Below are 16,868 nucleotides of genomic sequence, written 5' to 3'. Positions count from 1 at the left end.
TCATGTTATAAAGTTGTCACGTTCGTAAAATGTAACAGTTATAATTGTTTAGGTTTTAATAGATTTCAACTCGCTGGCCTTTTCATAAGATATTTATCGATTAAAATAATTACGCTCTCTCTCCAAATTGAATTATAGGCTATAAAAATATATAAAAATATCGCTAAGTGATAAATATTGGAGTGAACTAATAGTAAATATGAAAGAAAAATGGGAGATACTTAATGGGTGGTGAGAAAATATCGGAGTTATTTTTGAATTAATGAGGTCATTTTAACAGAGTATAAGCTGAAATGACACAGCAGGATTTTTCCTGCACCGCAGTGAAAAAAAAAATTATACCCCTCTTACAGCTATTGGCTACCGAAATGGGCTACAGATGGCGTAGAGTAGAACTCTCTACCTATGGCAACACTTCGCATGCTTTCAGCATTAGTATGTGGAGAGCCATAGAAGATGGAAGTGCAATAATTTCGATCTTGATTTCCACCTGGATTAAAATATTGAACACTGCACTAAGCATGTGTTCTAAAAGAAAACGGCATGGAAGTTTCAAAAAATATTTTTAATAATGAAAAATATTAAGAAAAAGAAAAATATTGTAATTCATTCAAATGCATCTTAAAGCTCCATGACTCCATGTACATTCCTATAGAACTGAAAAGAGAGGGGGAGGAAAAGGGGAAGGGATAGAGCATGGAGTCCAGAGTGAAAGGCATGGAACCGGTCTTCTCTCCAGATGGCGTATTCGAGCATTGCGTAAATTTGTGCGGCTATCAAATAATCAAGCCTGAAATTTTCTTTAACTTTTTAACTGTACCTGCAATTTACAGAAACGAGAAGTTAATTTCTGTTCAATCAGTTTAACTCGATTAATCAGTTTAAGACCATATAACTTCTGAGTTAGCATTGTTTTTGAAGTATTTGCACTCTTTTGATTTTTTACCGATGTATCGTCGATAAATTGGAGTTTTCTGTCTGCTTATTTATTTTGCTTTTGTTGGTGTGTTTAGGGAAAAATGACAGATCGATTTCAACTAAATCCGCTTACCTACTGAATTGAGTAAGATTGTTTTTATATGTTTTAAAACTGAATATTATGGTGTAATATTTCTTTTCAAAATAAAATAGTCACGGTATTTTGTATTGAATTTTTTATTTTTAACATTAGTGCCGGTAATGTTTTAAATTACTGTCTTAACCAACACAAATTACCCCTTAAAATAATAATTAATCTTTTTATTCAGTGTATCTTAAATATTTATTTAGTTCCGAAGTTAAACTATTGGTTTAATTTGGTATTATGGTACTAAAATTTGCCAAATTATTATACCTAAATTTACACTTACGTACTTTACCGAAGCACTTCAATTTCAAAATTATGTGTTGCGTTTTTTGTTCGTGTGTATATGGCTTTGTTGTGTGTAATAATTTTTAGTTTTTTTATTTTAATGGAGTTGCCACATCCAATATTTCCTTGCGGTCTATATGATATTTAACAATGAATGAGTTAAATATATCAATTGTTATGAATGTAAACAATGCATCCTTTGTGATAATATTAATTCAAAAAAATAAATAAAATAATGTTTCAATATCACAAATCAATTAGTCAAACAAATGGATGTGTTTTAACGCTACTGGGTGCATTTTCTGGAGGGACAACAACAATGATGAAACTTATAAACCAGTGCAAATATATTTCAGTTTAATAAGGTTAATGTTCAAATTTTACCCCAAATTACTGAACCTTATTATAATAAATAGTTTCCTAGCTATAAATGTTCTTGTAACATTTTTAAGTCTTTAAAGATTGTAATAGTTTTATTTATTTTTGTATCACCCAAAGCAGAAAGTGTTCAAAACTGTGACAAACAATGTAGAACAATCCGAATCACTTCAGGATAAGTTATTGTTAAAGCAGAACTATTTATTTCCACTTTCTTGCAGTCATGTTTTATGCAGTTAATAATTTATTTTTAAATTAGGTATGAAAATAGTTATAATTATAATAGTTATAGTTTTATATTAAGTGAGAGTTGTTCATTTATTTTCAAAGCAATGCAGTCCTAATTATCAAAAGTCTTAGTGAAGAATATTAGATTTTGACTCCTCTCTTTGTTGCTGTATTTTTTTAAAGAATAAATCAACATGTTTTTTGATTGATACTAGAAATAAAATCATTAACATATGGTTGATAATTTGTCAGAAGAAACGATAGTCTTCAATTTGCTAAAGATTCACTAGAAATTTTGATCTTTTAATAAGAATAATAATAAAATATACAGACAAATAAAAAAAATGTTTATGTAGTGAGAGACAAAGTAAATTTTTCTCACTTCAAAAACTCTTATTTTAACCGTTAACATAGATTGTTCAAAACCTTTGCTAGTGTGCCTTACTTTTTACTATTAAATTTGCATTATCAGGGTCAAAAATAAAATGAGATCATCTTTTAAGATATGATAAGCTAATTTTTGCTAATTAGCTAAATTTATAAAGCTATTTAAAAAAAGAAATCGGATTGCAAGCATTTTTTCTTGTTTTATAAACAGTTCAATAAATGCTTAGCCACTTATTTTATTCTTTCTTGTGGTAAAAAGAGGCAAACTTTCTCTTCCTTTTGTATTCATATTACAAATCAGAAAGGAATGTTGTTAGTATTTTTAACAACTAATCACCATAGGGCAAAGCTGAAAATTTCAACTTGCTAACTCGTCAGTGGCAATCAATAGTTTAAGCCTGTTGAGTAAATTTCTTTCTTTAAAATGTTGAGTTTATTTATTTTCATTTTGCTATCAAACTATTTTCATAGATGTTTTTTTTAATTTATCAATTTTGATGTTTCAGAAAGTTCTTTAAACATAAGTAGTAAATTAAAAAACCAAAAAAACTTTTTATTTTAAACATTTTTCACACAATCTAAATCATTTGAAAAAAATTTTGGATTAATATTTTGTTTCAGATTTTGTCTCCAAGAAGTTGCACATTTGTGAGCATGCATTTTGTTTTTACTATTTTCAATTTAGTTTTAAACTTATAGAATAATGTTATAGGTAGAATAATAAAGAATTTAGTTTTTATTTCCCTATATTTAATTTAAAGCAAGCAAAATTATGTGTTAAGGTAACATATATGCGTTTATTAACAATGATTTACCTGAAGAAAATATGTTTAGAATTACTATATTATGTTCCTTTTAAAAAGTTTACTATAATGTTTTTCTTTTATAGTATTTAAATTTATTTGCAATACTTGATTATAAATTAAAAAATTTTGGTAATTTGATAATTAAATTCTTAAAATAATTTGTCATACTTTTACGCAAGAGATGTGTTGTATTTTTCTATAAGTTTTTAAATAATAATAAATTTTCAATGTATGAGCAGAAATTTTTAAAAAGAATTTCTTTGCTCTTTAAAGCTTATTATATTTATTTATAGATATTCTATATTGTTTGACATAAAACAAGTTCATTATAATGGCGGCTGTTGGTCATCAACCTCAACTGCAGCCCGCAAAGCAAAACAGCAGGCAAAAACAGCCTGTTACGCAGCTTGAATTTCACCAAGCTATGGCAGATTTCAAAGTAATGTTTCCAGAAATGGATGAAGATGTTATTGAAGTTGTTTTGAGAGCAAATAATGGTGCTGTAGATGCCACTATTGATCAGCTACTATCCATGTCCACTGACAATGAAAATGAGAAACTTCGAGCCGAGTTAGATGCAACCGAGAATGACGAGCTTCCACCTAGTTATTCTCCAGCTACACCTCCACCATCTTATCATCAAGCTGTTCCTTATGCTCATAGTCCTGGGCGTCTAGCTACCGTTCAACTAGGCCGCAAAACGAGTGCATCTCCATCTTTAATTCGGCATGCTCAGTATCACAATCAAAAGCTATCTCCTTCACCACATCAACAACAACTTCCATTAGTGGTGCCCAAGCTAGTGGCATCTCAAAAAAGTGAAGACAATGAGAAGAAGTCAGAAACTGAGTCTCCTCAAAGAAGAAAATGGAATCCTCCGCTAGTTGGACCTCTTCCATCATCTTTCTTGCGTCTGGAAGATCAAACACATACTCATAGGAAGGGAAAAGTAAGTAGTACTTAGTTTTGATTAAGTATTGAATAATGTATTTTTATATTAATTTTCATAGGTATCTATCTCATATTATTTTACAATTTATGTTATATGAAAGTTGAAGCACAATAAATGAATGTTTGTTACATGCCTTTGTTTCAATTTTTTTTAAATGTACCAAATTTTGATCAATGAGAATTTAACGAAGATAAAACTTTTTTTTAATAATATTTTAATTATATTGAAATGGATTTATCGTAAAACAGTAACATTAGTAGAAACTCTAATGTGGAATTGTATTCAAATAATTCATAACAGCATTCAACAAGTTGCGACCTATTGGAAATAGAGCGATAAAAGATTTATCAAATAGGACAACCTTATAAAAATTCCTTGAATATTAACATGTTTTTGGCAATTATCTTATTGATTTTCAGAAAATCATGAACCAAATCATATTTACTTTTCATAATTGTACAATGCTGAAAATCTCTATTTTGTTGCATCAGTATGCAACAATGTAGTATGCAAATCAGTATGTAAATCTCTATTTTGTTGCATCAGTATGTCATTTGAATGAATTAATTTCTCACAATATAATGGGTAGGTTAATTTTTATGTAACGAAATTTTCTTTAAGAAATTTAAGAAAGATGTATTTTGTAATCATGAACAGGTCTATAATAAGGAGACTCTTTAAATATCCTTCCATTATTAGAATACTACATCTCAAATACCTCACTTAAAACTTATCAGTTTTAGTAATAATTATTTTTTGTACAAAACAGAATTTCTTCACTTATAAATGAGAAACAGTTAAAATTTTATTCTGTATTTATTTTAGTTATTTTTTTATGGTAACGGAAAGACAAAAAATGTAGCAGAAGAACAAAAATGTGGTAACGGAGGATCAAATATTGTAACACAATAACTTGTATCCATAATGTATAAATCCATATTAAATCATGCACAAAAACAAACAAAAAATGTAATCGAATAATTTAACAAATCATGTTTATAATCATGTCAATTTAAAAGGTTTTCTACATCAAAGCTGGGCTGAAATTGAAACAAGCTTAATTAATACAACATATACCTCCATATTTTATGTATCAATATATTTATTTAACATTCTAAGAATACTTTGTAGTGATGTTCAGTCATCATTAATGGAAAACTTTGCATAGTTTGTTGGTGGGAGAAAATATATAAGAATATATATTACATGATATCAAATAAGTATATTATTACATATTTTTGTTCATTTTAATATTTCATTGCTCTTAAAATCCAATCATATCCGAGTCCTTGTAAATTTAAAGCGTTCGCTAAATTATCAATTTCTCGTGCATACGCTGACATCAACTGCAAACTTACATCCTATTGTTAAATCATTAATACAATATAGAATAAACATATTTTCACATTTTGATGACTTTCTAAATTTTCATAATTAATACTTAGTTTTCTTTTAAATAGGTGTTTGGCAGAAATCCCAATTATCAATACAAAATTTTAGATTGTATTTTCATGGAGTTATGTTTTTATTTCCAAATGTAAAAAACTAAAAAGTTTTCTTAGACAGTATATTTAAAATTTTTTATTCATCTGTATATTTAATATCTGTAGTCTATCTGATCTATCTCCATTTGCCAATTGTTAGCACCGTCTGGGATTATAGTTACAATGTTTAACTATTTCAATGTGGGGTATAAATTAAATGCTTAAAACAAGTTCTAGCAGTTTTAGGCCAGATAAGTATCAAAAGATCCCCTCTCTAAAATGTGTTTGTTCTTGTTTATCTAGCAGATAACGTTAGACTCTATTATGGAAGTTCTTTACTGTATTCTAAGTGTACAGTATGACTTCAGAGATTTTTTGACTGAAATTAAATTTTGATGCTTAATATTGTTAAATTAACAATAATATTAATTATCAAAATGAAATTTTGATATTTAATATTGTTTTGCTGAGTAACAGACATTGTTTTAAATTTGGAATGTTTCATTTGATTAGTATGTGACTGTCTTGAGCACTGCCATGATTCAAAAACGTATTCAAGAAAATGAATCAAGAAGAAACACTATTGGATCATCAGATCCTGAAGTTGCTCAGTATTTAGAAGATGAGAGAGTTGCTCTTTTTCTTCAAAATGAGGAATTTGTTAGAGAGTTAATGGCTAATCAAGATTTTTTAACTACTTTGGAAAAGGGTATTGTTTTTTCTACATTTTTGTCTAATTAGTGTATTTATTTATGTTCTAAATGACAATTTAAACTTTTGCAGATTCTAGACCTGATGAATTGCCAACTTTTCAGGCAGGGCAGCCAAATGGTAAGTCACAACTTCTGGAATAAATTTGTAGTTCCTTTTTTATAATAACTAGTACCTTTTTATCTTTTCTTCAGTTGAAAATGTTGCTAAAAGTTGTTTACATTAATTATAATTGTTTTGGCTTGAATCAGTACTAATTTTTAAATGATTTAAACTTTTCTGTTTCTACCTAAACTGGGCAAAGCTGTACTGAAATTTTCTTGCTGTGCAATCCTGTTAAATAACATAAGATTTTTTTTTTTTTTTCATGAGGAACAAAGCATAGAAGAAAATTTTTTTTTAATGTTAAAAAAGCTAAGACTGTTGTTCTTAGGGTTAATTTACTACATTGGAATTTATGTCCTTTCAGTTTTAAAATAATTAGTACAACTCTGTTTACTAACAAATATATTAGATTTAATAATAATCACTTAATGTTGATGTTTAGACAAAGTTTATATATTTGTTTCTTGTAATTGGTGTAATGTAACAGTAATTGCAATAAAATAGTCTTGGCTAAATTTTCCAATTTTTTCTTTATGATTATCTTCAATATTGAATTTGAAATAGTAAAACTTTATTCACAAGAAATTCTTAGCTACTTGATCAATTTCATAAAATTTATAAGATAATTTTACTTTTTTTAGTGTTATTTAATCTAGAAAGTAGGTATAATAAAGAAGGTAATCATTTTCAATCATGGTTTCAACGCAACCTTTGATTATTGAATCCATAACTGTTATGACATCTCAGTGCCTTTAACCACTGAGCCATTACAGCTCTAAAAGATGTAGTGTGATTAAATAAATACATAAATGTATTCATTTTTTTCTCTTGCTGTATAAATGCTGATTTTTTAAAGTTTTGTTCTGATATTTTAACAGAATATTTATTTCTTTTACTTTTTCATTCCTACTAGATTTTTCAAGTTTTAGTTTGAAATTATTCTTTGTTTTATAATTGTAAGTTAGCTAACTATAATAAGCAATTTAACTACTACTTTTACCAATTTCATTTGACTATTTTAAATAATACTGAAACTGTTATGAAACTGAAGTCTTTTATTAATGATTTTGTTTTCAGCTTCTAAAGAATGTGAGAAAAATGCCACAGCAAATATCCCAAAGTTGGAGGGTCATTCTGATTTGCCTGTTGTCCTAACTCCTGATGAAAATGATGCAGCATTCAGAGAACGATTAAAAAATATGGGGAAAAGTAAGTAAATTATTTTAATAAGGCAGAAACTATTGTTTTTGGGTTATTGTAACTGTTAATTTATTTTGTTTCTTTACATTAATGCATTTAATTAAATATATAATTCTTTATAAGATAAATAAAAATTTCTTTTTCTGTTTCATAATTAATACTGTGATAAATAAGATAAGCATTTCATTATTATGCTTTCCTTTTTTTTATGGCAAATGTTTTGTTTACATGAAATGTTTTATTTTGCTTTTTCCATTCAAATATGCCTTTACTGCAGAATATTTTTTTTGTACAAGCTCTTGGGGAGGAACATTATTTGTGAAGTGCTGATAAAATATGCTCTCAATCAAGAGAAAGTTTAAAATTGTTTAGAAGTTCAAAAATAAAAAATAAATATATTGTTGAACTACTAAATGATTATAAATTTAGAATTCAAACAGTACATGGCAAGAAACATAAGTCATTATGATAAATATGTATTTTGTTATCATTTGTTGCATTTAAATATTTTAAATTTTAGCCAAATTTAAATTATTCTACTTCCAAATAAATAGTTTTTAAATTATCTGTGTTTCCTAATTTTATTTTTTCCCTTTCTGATGATTAGTTTAAATAATCAGTCTTCTTTCTTTCTTTAGGTTTTTATTTATTTATTTATATATATTTTTTAATGGTAATAAAATCTGTTTTGTGTTTTTTTTTCCAATTAAATTCATTAATAATTTTTTCAAAACTGTGCTATAGTATTTTACTTGATTCATCTTTAGTGTCTAATGAGACATTTGTTAACTATATATATTTTTATAGTGTCAAGAAGAAAATTTGCCCAACTGGCTAGTATTTTTTCACGAAGAAAGCGAGCATTTAAGCCAATGTATCCTTTGTTTGCATTCGTAATAATAGTTTCATACTAATAAATTTTTTTAATTATTTTTCTGTGGTATATATTTTTTTTTTACTTCATATGATATTTTTAACTCTTCATTTAGTGTTTAAATGCATGTTATGCTAAAAAAAATATGCTTTTATCAAGACGCTTCTTTTTATTAATTTGTTACAGTAATAATTTTATTCTGTTTGCATATTGATACATAGTTTCCTTTCAAATATTTTTTGGTATAACTTGTTCTCGTCCTCTTTATCTTAAAATTTAATAATGTGTTTTTTCAAAATTGATATTTAAATATGATTTTGAATTGTTGCTGCTGTAAAAAGTCAAATATCTTAGAAGTAGGATACATTTCAGTGAAAATAGTCTAGCTTCACCCCTACTAAAATCATGATATTCTGCTATAAAGATAAAAATAATTATTTCGGATTCAATAATCTACTGTTGCAACTGCCGAAAAAGTATTGCAATCAGCAAATGGATGTGCAGTACAGTCTAATTGTCTTGAATCAAATTGTTTAAAATTCTTGAATCAAATTGTTAATTTGTAATCAAAGATCTCAAAAGCTACTAGTAAATAATTTTTATTTATTTGCAATTTTTTCAATAATCATCCGCCATTTTGGATCCGCCATTTTGTTTTTTTGAAATTTTGACTTCATGTTTGAAGAAATCAGCTACCCAAAAAACCTATAGGTGATCAATTTTTAGAACATTGAAGTTAAGTTTCTAATTTTGGCCGCATTTTTCTGATTTTGTCCCACTGTGCAACAGTTGAATTCAGAATTCACTTACTATTGCATTCAGAGGAATTTTTGTGTAATCTAAAATGGATAGATAAGCATCATATTATGATATTGAAAGGCTATTGTTTGATAGCAAAATTGTATCAAAATGAAGTATGGAAAATTTAGTAACAGTTATAAAAAAATTAAAAAAAAAAAAAGACTGGTGTATTTAGCTAACTGAGATTATTAAAAAACAAATGATTTCATATTTTCATTAAAGTTTAAAATTATAATTGATAATTTTAATTTATTTACTCTAGTCTATAAATATTAATTATTAAATTACTATCAGATTTGTGAAAATAATTCTGAGATGTAAATATTAATCATAGGTTGTTTTATTTAGTTTTAATGCTACAAAGTATATTCAAGCTCCTTTTTATAGTCTAAAAATTCCAGATTCTCTAGTTACATGATTGTCATTAATAAATTGTTCTTAGCAGTTGATTTATTCATGAGTTTCAAATAATAAAATTTGGGTTATCTTGAAACCATGGACAATTTTAGTTGGTTTTTAAGAATTCTGGTAAGAATTTTCAGCTGCATCCCTGATTGTTCTGCTTTATATTATCAGGGAAAATTGCTCATAGCAGTTGATTAATTCATGAGGTTCGATTAAAATAAGTCTATCATAATACCAGTGAAACCTCTTGGTAAGGGCCACCTGTCGCTCCATTGAAAATTGGCCCTTATGGGGGATGGCCCTTAAATGGGGGTGACCAAGAAATAAAATGAGGAAATCAAAATTTATGTAGAAAAAAACTGTTTATTAACATTTTAAGTTTTTATACATGTTTAAAAAATTTTTCAATTGAAGTTTGTTAACTTTTTACAATTTTTTCGCAAACAATTTTAGTTTCTAATGATTCCTTAACTCTATAAAACAAATTAGTTAAATTCGCATCATTTATTAATGACTTGGATTGGGATATCAGTTTATTTACTTCTATTAGCGTTTCTTGGTTTGATAAATATGGCACGGGGGACTCATTCTCATTATCTGAATCAGACTGAACTCCTGAAAAAATTGAACAAATAAGTTTAAAAAAATTATTGTATTTTTTTAAAACTTAGAACAATAAATATTAATGTTTTACCTGTATCTAAATCATCTATAAATCTTTTCTCCCAATCTTCCGATAAATCATCGTAACATTCTAGCCCATTTTCATATTTATCTGAATTTGGGTCATATTGAATTGCAGCAGCTTTTGAAAGTTCAACCACTTCATTTTCTAAATCAGCTGCATCGATAGTGGCCTCTAAAGCTGTATTGCTTAGCTCGCATTTTTTAAAGCAATTTACAATTGTCTGTCCTTTTACATTTTCCCAGGCGTGTCTAATCCACCGAATGGCATCTAATACTGTTATAGATTGAATGATTTGTGATGAATTTTTATCGCAATCTATAATAGAAAGGAGTCTTCGCAAAACAAAACGTCGGTATTCTAATTTAAAGCAGCGTATAACTCCTTGGTCTAGAGGTTGAATTTCAGACGTAGTATTTGGAGGCAAGAATTGAAGCTTTACACTTTTCAAGTTTTCGTAAAATGAGTGACATGGTGCATTATCCAAAAAAAGAACCACTTTTCTGCCTTGATTTGTAATTTTATTGTCAAAACTAATCAACCAATCTTTAAATATTTCCATGGTCATCCATGCCTTCTTATTATGATGATATTTTACTCCCATTTGTGATAAATCTTTACCTTTAAAACAACGAGGTTTCTTGGAGTGCCAAATGACGATGGGCTTTTCCTTTTCACCAGCAACATTAGCACAAAAACACACAGTGAGCCTCTGTTTGGCTTGTTTTCCTCCTTTGGCCTCTTCTGCTTTCTCAACTGAACTTTTGGTAGGTAAGGCACGGAAAGAAAGTCCTGTCTCATCTAAGTTATAAACATCACGATCTTCATAGCCTGCCAGAATGATTGGAAGCTTTGATTTCCAGTCTTGACACAAATCTTTATCAACATTAGCTGATTCACCGCATAATGTTTTAAAAACAATTTTGTTTCTATTACAAAACTTATTTAACCATCCGTTGCTTGCACAAAAGTTTTCTACACCAAGTGATTCTGCAATCTGAATGGCTTTTTCTTTCACTAAAGTACCACTTAGTGGGACGTTTTTAGTCCTAGCACATCTGAACCACTGAATTACAGCTTCATTTATATCACAGAACTTTTCATTTCTCTTTCTCTTTATCCCACGATTTTTAAAATCTTCATATTCTTTCAGTAAGCTCTCTTTGTTTTTAACAACATTGTTTATTTGATTCTTGCTGCAAGTAAACTGTGAAGCCAATTTTCTTGCAGATGTTCCTTGATCATGATAATTAAGAACTTTGATTTTGTCACTCAAATCCGAATGTAATATTTTACTTGGTTTAGGTGCCATGATTTTTAATTTTACTTGTGCCAGAGCATAAAATTTCCAGTGTAAAAAACTGTGCTTCAATATGCCTTCACACTTATAGTAAATGAGGACTCTAGTTTCTTACTATCAAAAGAGTACAAAGGCTTAAACCTGTTATCCTTTGTGCACCCACAACAAAAGGTCAAGTTCCTCCCCCAATGCTCAAAATTTTTCAGCATAAAAGAAGTTGAAAGGTCAAACAGAGTGTGATGAACACCTGTTTTCTCACTTATGGAAAAGCTTCTGAGTCTTCATTGTGTTAAATCCTCCCCCCCCCCTTCCTTCTTGAAAGTGCAGGCGTTTGGAATTCCTGAGCTCTTATCTTTTAGTTAAGGAATGTTTAGATTTATGGCCTTTATGAGAAGAAAAATGTAAAAAAATGACTTTTTTGAGAAATTGTTTTTTAAAAAAAATGGCCTTTATTGGAGGTAGCCAGAAAAATGTGGCCCTCTAATGGGAGGAAAATTAACATTACGTCTATGGGGGAAATTTTCGTTCCTCGAAAAAAAAATTTTTATATTGGAATTCCTGAACTCTTATCTTTTAGTTAAGGAATGTTTAGATTTATGGCCTTTATGAGAAGAAAAATGTAAAAAAATGGCTTTTTTGAGAAATTGTTTTTTAAAAAAAAATGGCCTTTATTGGAGGTAGCCAGAAAAATGTGGCCCTCTAATGGGAGGAAAATTAACATTACGTCTATGGGGAAAATTTTCGTTCCTCGAAATATTGGCCCTTAATAGAGGTGGCCCTTAAGTAGAGGTGACCTTTAGGAGAAGTTTCACTGTAAGTTATTATGCATATGCATTATTTTTTTTCAATAATTACATTATTATAGATATTATTTCACTTGCAATGTAATTGATTTTTATATATATCTATATATTATTTTTGTGAGCCACTTTACCTTTTTAATTTTAAAACTAACTTTATCCACAAAAATAAAAATAAAATTTATTTAGGAAAATATTTTCTAGAAAAGGCTCTTTTTGTGTCCTTAGGACTATTTCCCTCTTAAGAGGACGAAATATGGATTATTTTTAAATTTTCTAACATGAGACGAGCAAGACGTGAAGCTAACTGCTACAATATAATCCATTTAATAGAGCTTCTATTTATAACAAATGACACTCATTTCTCACCTTATATCAGATTGTATTACTTTTAATTTACTCCACTTCACTGTTGTCATTTTATTTTTTTAAGCATATAAGAGTCTTGTATGGTTAGCAAAAAAGCTTAGCAAACTAGAAAAACCATTCAGTTTGAATCAACCATTATCTCTTTTCAAAATTTCTTCAGTTGTGACATGCTAAATTTATTAAACTATGTCTTCTCTATATTTTTAAAATTCATTAGCGCTTCACAAGGTATAATAATTTTTATTAGCTTTTCTAAATTAGATAAATATTTTCATTCCTAATTCTCACTTTTATTAAAGTTTAAACTAAATTTCAGTTTTATACTGAATTCACAAAATAATTTAGCTTTAATGATTGCAATGTAGCTCTTTTCTGTTCAAATGGAAAATTTTCTTTAATTCGTACCAGGCTGGGAGAAGGTAGCAATCCATCACGAGACAATTTGCTTCTTCATGAAGATGAGTACTCTGAGTTGTCAGAAGATGATTCAGATACTGATTGGAATAAGAAGGATTCCTGGAACAGCCATGTAAGATTTAAGGTCGCTGCAGGCGGCTAGTGTTATACATTTTCTATGATTCTATCAAATATATAGTTCAATAGTGGTTTTTCTTTATTTTATATAATTTTTTTATCTGTTGCTTATTTTTAGTTTAAAGCAAAAAATTTGTATGTTTCTTTTTTAGAAGTCTGCAATAAAACTCTAATAAAGATCCCAAAAAATTAAATTGTTTGGATATTCAAGGTAATAGCTTAATTTTTTTATGGGGCCATTTCTTTAGTAATGCTATGTTAAAATATTTTTTGATTGAGATTAATTCATAAAAATAAATTATTTAGCTTATTGCCAAGTAATAATTTGATTTTTTAGGCCATTTTTTGAGTAAGAAGAGGGGTGAATTTTCAATATTTTACCCACTTAAATGAATTAAATTGCACTTTTGAGCAATTAATTCATTTAAGTAGCACTCATGACCCTTAAATTGCACTTTTGTATTTATAAACACAGTGGTACCCTGGTTTTACATAGTTCCTTTCATATGTTATCTTGTATCTTTTGTAATTTTCAGCTGGTCTGTAAAAATTGTCTGTATAAATAATGTTAAATTGTCTTGGATTGTTTTATGTTTACACTTTTTGAGAAATTTCAGCTCTATATGTTTTTTTATAGATCAAAATCATTTTTCCACTACAAAACTTGCACAAATTTTTTTTAGTTATCTTTTTCTTTGACCTTTTTTATTAAAATAAATAAAGAAAGAGCCATGTTTATTGGCTGTTTTGAACTTTTCTGACATTCTTTCTATTCTATCTTATTGTCTGTGAGAAGAGAATCCCCCCTTTTGTCAAAATCCGAAGGGTGATGAGATGGGCAAAGTAGGGGAAATTAAGTATGGTTGAAGAAAGTATGGGAGCTTAAATTGTAAAATTTGTATGTGGACTTTTTTCCAGCAAGCTTCAATTTTCGAATACATCCATTAAAAATAAATGTTCTGGAAGTTCTGAATTTGATTTCTACAGCATTACCAAACCAATAATCAATTCAATTTCAGAGTTTTGATTGAAAACTATTTACTTTTGAAAGGTTTTTTAAGCTTCTGTAATGTCCAAAAGTAGTTTTTTTTCCATCAAAGAAAAGAAAGGATTCAGAATTAAAACAGAGCACTGTAAAAAAATCATTAAAATGATTTATATAACGATAGAAAAAGTTGCATATGATAATGATTGAATATCTTTTTCATATCATGTGAAGAGTGAATTAATTTGACTTTATTTTAATATTCCTTCACTCATTTATCATACAATCACTGATGCTCTCCACTGAAATAAAGAAGAATATAAGTATCGACGATCTGAGAAACATCTCTAACGGAGAGAGCAACCTCGCAAAGTTGAAGGAAAGCCCTCCCTCATTAGACATGGATATCAACCAATTAGACATGGATGCCACGTGCCATTGACCACAGCCGGCCAGGGGGTCTACCTTTCTGCATGTAAAATGGCTTGTGCCTACGTGTGCCTCGACAGACTCCTCGGACGGGGTCATTTAAATCTATCACTTCTTATCTCCCCCATCTGCTGACCAGACGAGTGGTCCTCTCGCAGTTGAAACCCCCCTTCCTCTAGCGTCCACCATGTAAAAGGGGGCGACCGCAAACGATTTGTAGCTTACAAATTATCAATTTGTAATTGTGGGATATCTATTTCACCGAGGAAAGCAAAAACAGCTAGCCCTCAGCCTAAGGTTGAGAAAGAAAAGTGTTTATCTCTTTTTAATTAGTCTTCTAGATTTTATTTTTCTGTTTCAAAATTCTGTGCAAGATATCTAATTTAGTACTCGAATAAGCATGACATTTATTTCAGGGTAATCAGGACCCTTATTGACATATGTACAAAAATCTTCGCAACCATTACACTGCACTAAAAAAGTTCATTTTTTCTATATTTGTCATGAGAATAAGCACCTAATTAGTGAAATATATTTTCCTACAAAAAATTCAGCAGCGTGAATGGCCCTATTGGCCACGTGGAAGAAAAATCTAGTTAAGTTTGCACATGTTCTTAACCCATTGGCTTTATAAACATCTAACTACATGCTTAATTCAATCTGAGGAACCATTTCTTTTATATTGTGTATTAAAATAATAACCTAGTTTAATATAAGGTCTTTTTGCATTAAGATTAAATTTGATCCTTCTGTTTATTTAAATTGTTTCTTTATCTTACATCTAATCTTCTTATTATATCTATATAAAAAGAAGATTTAAATGTGAAGTTTAATTTATAAACACTTAAAATATGTAAAATTTTATTATACCTTCTTATCATATATAGTCTATCCTTTTTTTCTACTGTCACTATCCCTCTGCAGTACAATAACTTTTTAGTTACAATGAGTGATACATCAGTACAAAAAGTCCTGTTTTCAAATCTCTAAGCACAATGTTATTTAGAGTGCTTTCTGCTTTCAAAACAAAGTAGTTCATATGACAAAAATCATTTGATAGCAAAAGTTTGAGAGAGATAAATTAATTAAACCACTGTTTTTAATGCTACCCCAGATTAATGTGAAACATTTATAATCTCTTTCAGAGTTCATGTTGTCCTGATATTCCTGATTTTTCTGATGAAAAATATTTTGTTATTATTTGTCCTGATTTTAAGCATTTTGTGCTAGTATTCATGTGTTTGTGTGCTTTCAGAACAACACATTTACTACAAATACAAATGCGGAACTTTAAATATTCGGCCTAACACCTTAATTAATTATACTAGTGAAACTTACAAAATTCAAAACTTAGGTATCATCTAGTAATTGCATAAATAGTTCAGGCATATAACCTAACCCAACGGATTCTTTGTTTCAAAAATTATCATTTCATAAAAAAGAAACTCATTTAAAAATTTTTGTGCTGAGGAATTTAAGGATCATATGATTAATAACTATTTCAGCAAAATGCAGTTAATGAATCTTGTAGAGTAGAATTTTGTATTTTCACAATTATTTAATTTTCACAATTAAATTCAACTGACATAAAACATTATCATACTTATACACTTATTATATACTTATTATGTACTAATTATATACTATGATTGACATCAAATTATTGACCTTTGTATGAAAATGGTAGACAGAATATTCACTGTTTTTCCAAGGAAGGCTTTAACTCTATTAAATTTTTTTATTGAATATTGGTATAAGAGAATATGAACTAACTAGGAGGCTTCATCCCCTGCTTGCTGGCGCTCACCAACCCCCGGAACTGCTTTCGCAGTACATTTCGGATTGCTTCGCAATCCAATGCTCGCTTTGCTCGCTCATTGGAGACGTTCTTAACGTCTAGTTCTTGTATACTTTTTTGAATACTGAAGTTCCGAAAACTTCTCACTGTAGAAAATTCTAAACCTGTACATTTCAATATTAATTTGAAATTGCAAACAGTTCACATATTTTTCTTAATCACACTATTCTAAATTTCAGTTGTTGAGAAAAGTAACTGTTGTAAGTTTTGTTTTAAAGTCTTTCCC

The 16,868-nt window shown here is 28.6% G+C and overlaps 1 protein-coding gene across 4 annotated transcripts in view; it reads left to right on the top strand.

The window, feature by feature from the left end:
• The first annotated feature begins 751 nt into the window (after positions 1–751).
• LOC107450949 (CUE domain-containing protein 1) overlaps positions 752–16,868 on the top strand; it is a 19,324-nt gene continuing 3,207 nt past the window's right edge. The window contains exons 1-7 of one of the 4 annotated variants that reach the window (XM_016066893.3): positions 752–1,063; positions 3,444–4,099; positions 6,100–6,295; positions 6,370–6,417; positions 7,480–7,611; positions 8,410–8,476; positions 13,245–13,365. In XM_016066893.3, coding sequence (XP_015922379.1) covers positions 3,482–4,099; positions 6,100–6,295; positions 6,370–6,417; positions 7,480–7,611; positions 8,410–8,476; positions 13,245–13,365 — 1,182 coding nt within the window. In that variant the 5' untranslated portion in view covers positions 752–1,063; positions 3,444–3,481. Of the gene's footprint in view, positions 1,064–1,157; positions 1,177–2,934; positions 2,993–3,423; positions 4,100–6,099; positions 6,296–6,369; positions 6,418–7,479; positions 7,612–8,409; positions 8,477–13,244; positions 13,366–16,868 lie in introns of those variants that run through there. The other 3 variants (XM_016066894.3, XM_071177568.1, XM_071177567.1) reach the window with 3 other exon arrangements.

Source organism: Parasteatoda tepidariorum, chromosome 2 (assembly GCF_043381705.1).
Source record: "Parasteatoda tepidariorum isolate YZ-2023 chromosome 2, CAS_Ptep_4.0, whole genome shotgun sequence".
Lineage (NCBI taxonomy): Eukaryota > Metazoa > Arthropoda > Arachnida > Araneae > Theridiidae > Parasteatoda > Parasteatoda tepidariorum.
Note: the sequence above shows the minus strand (reverse complement) of the source record. Positions and strands in the feature narration are given on the sequence as shown.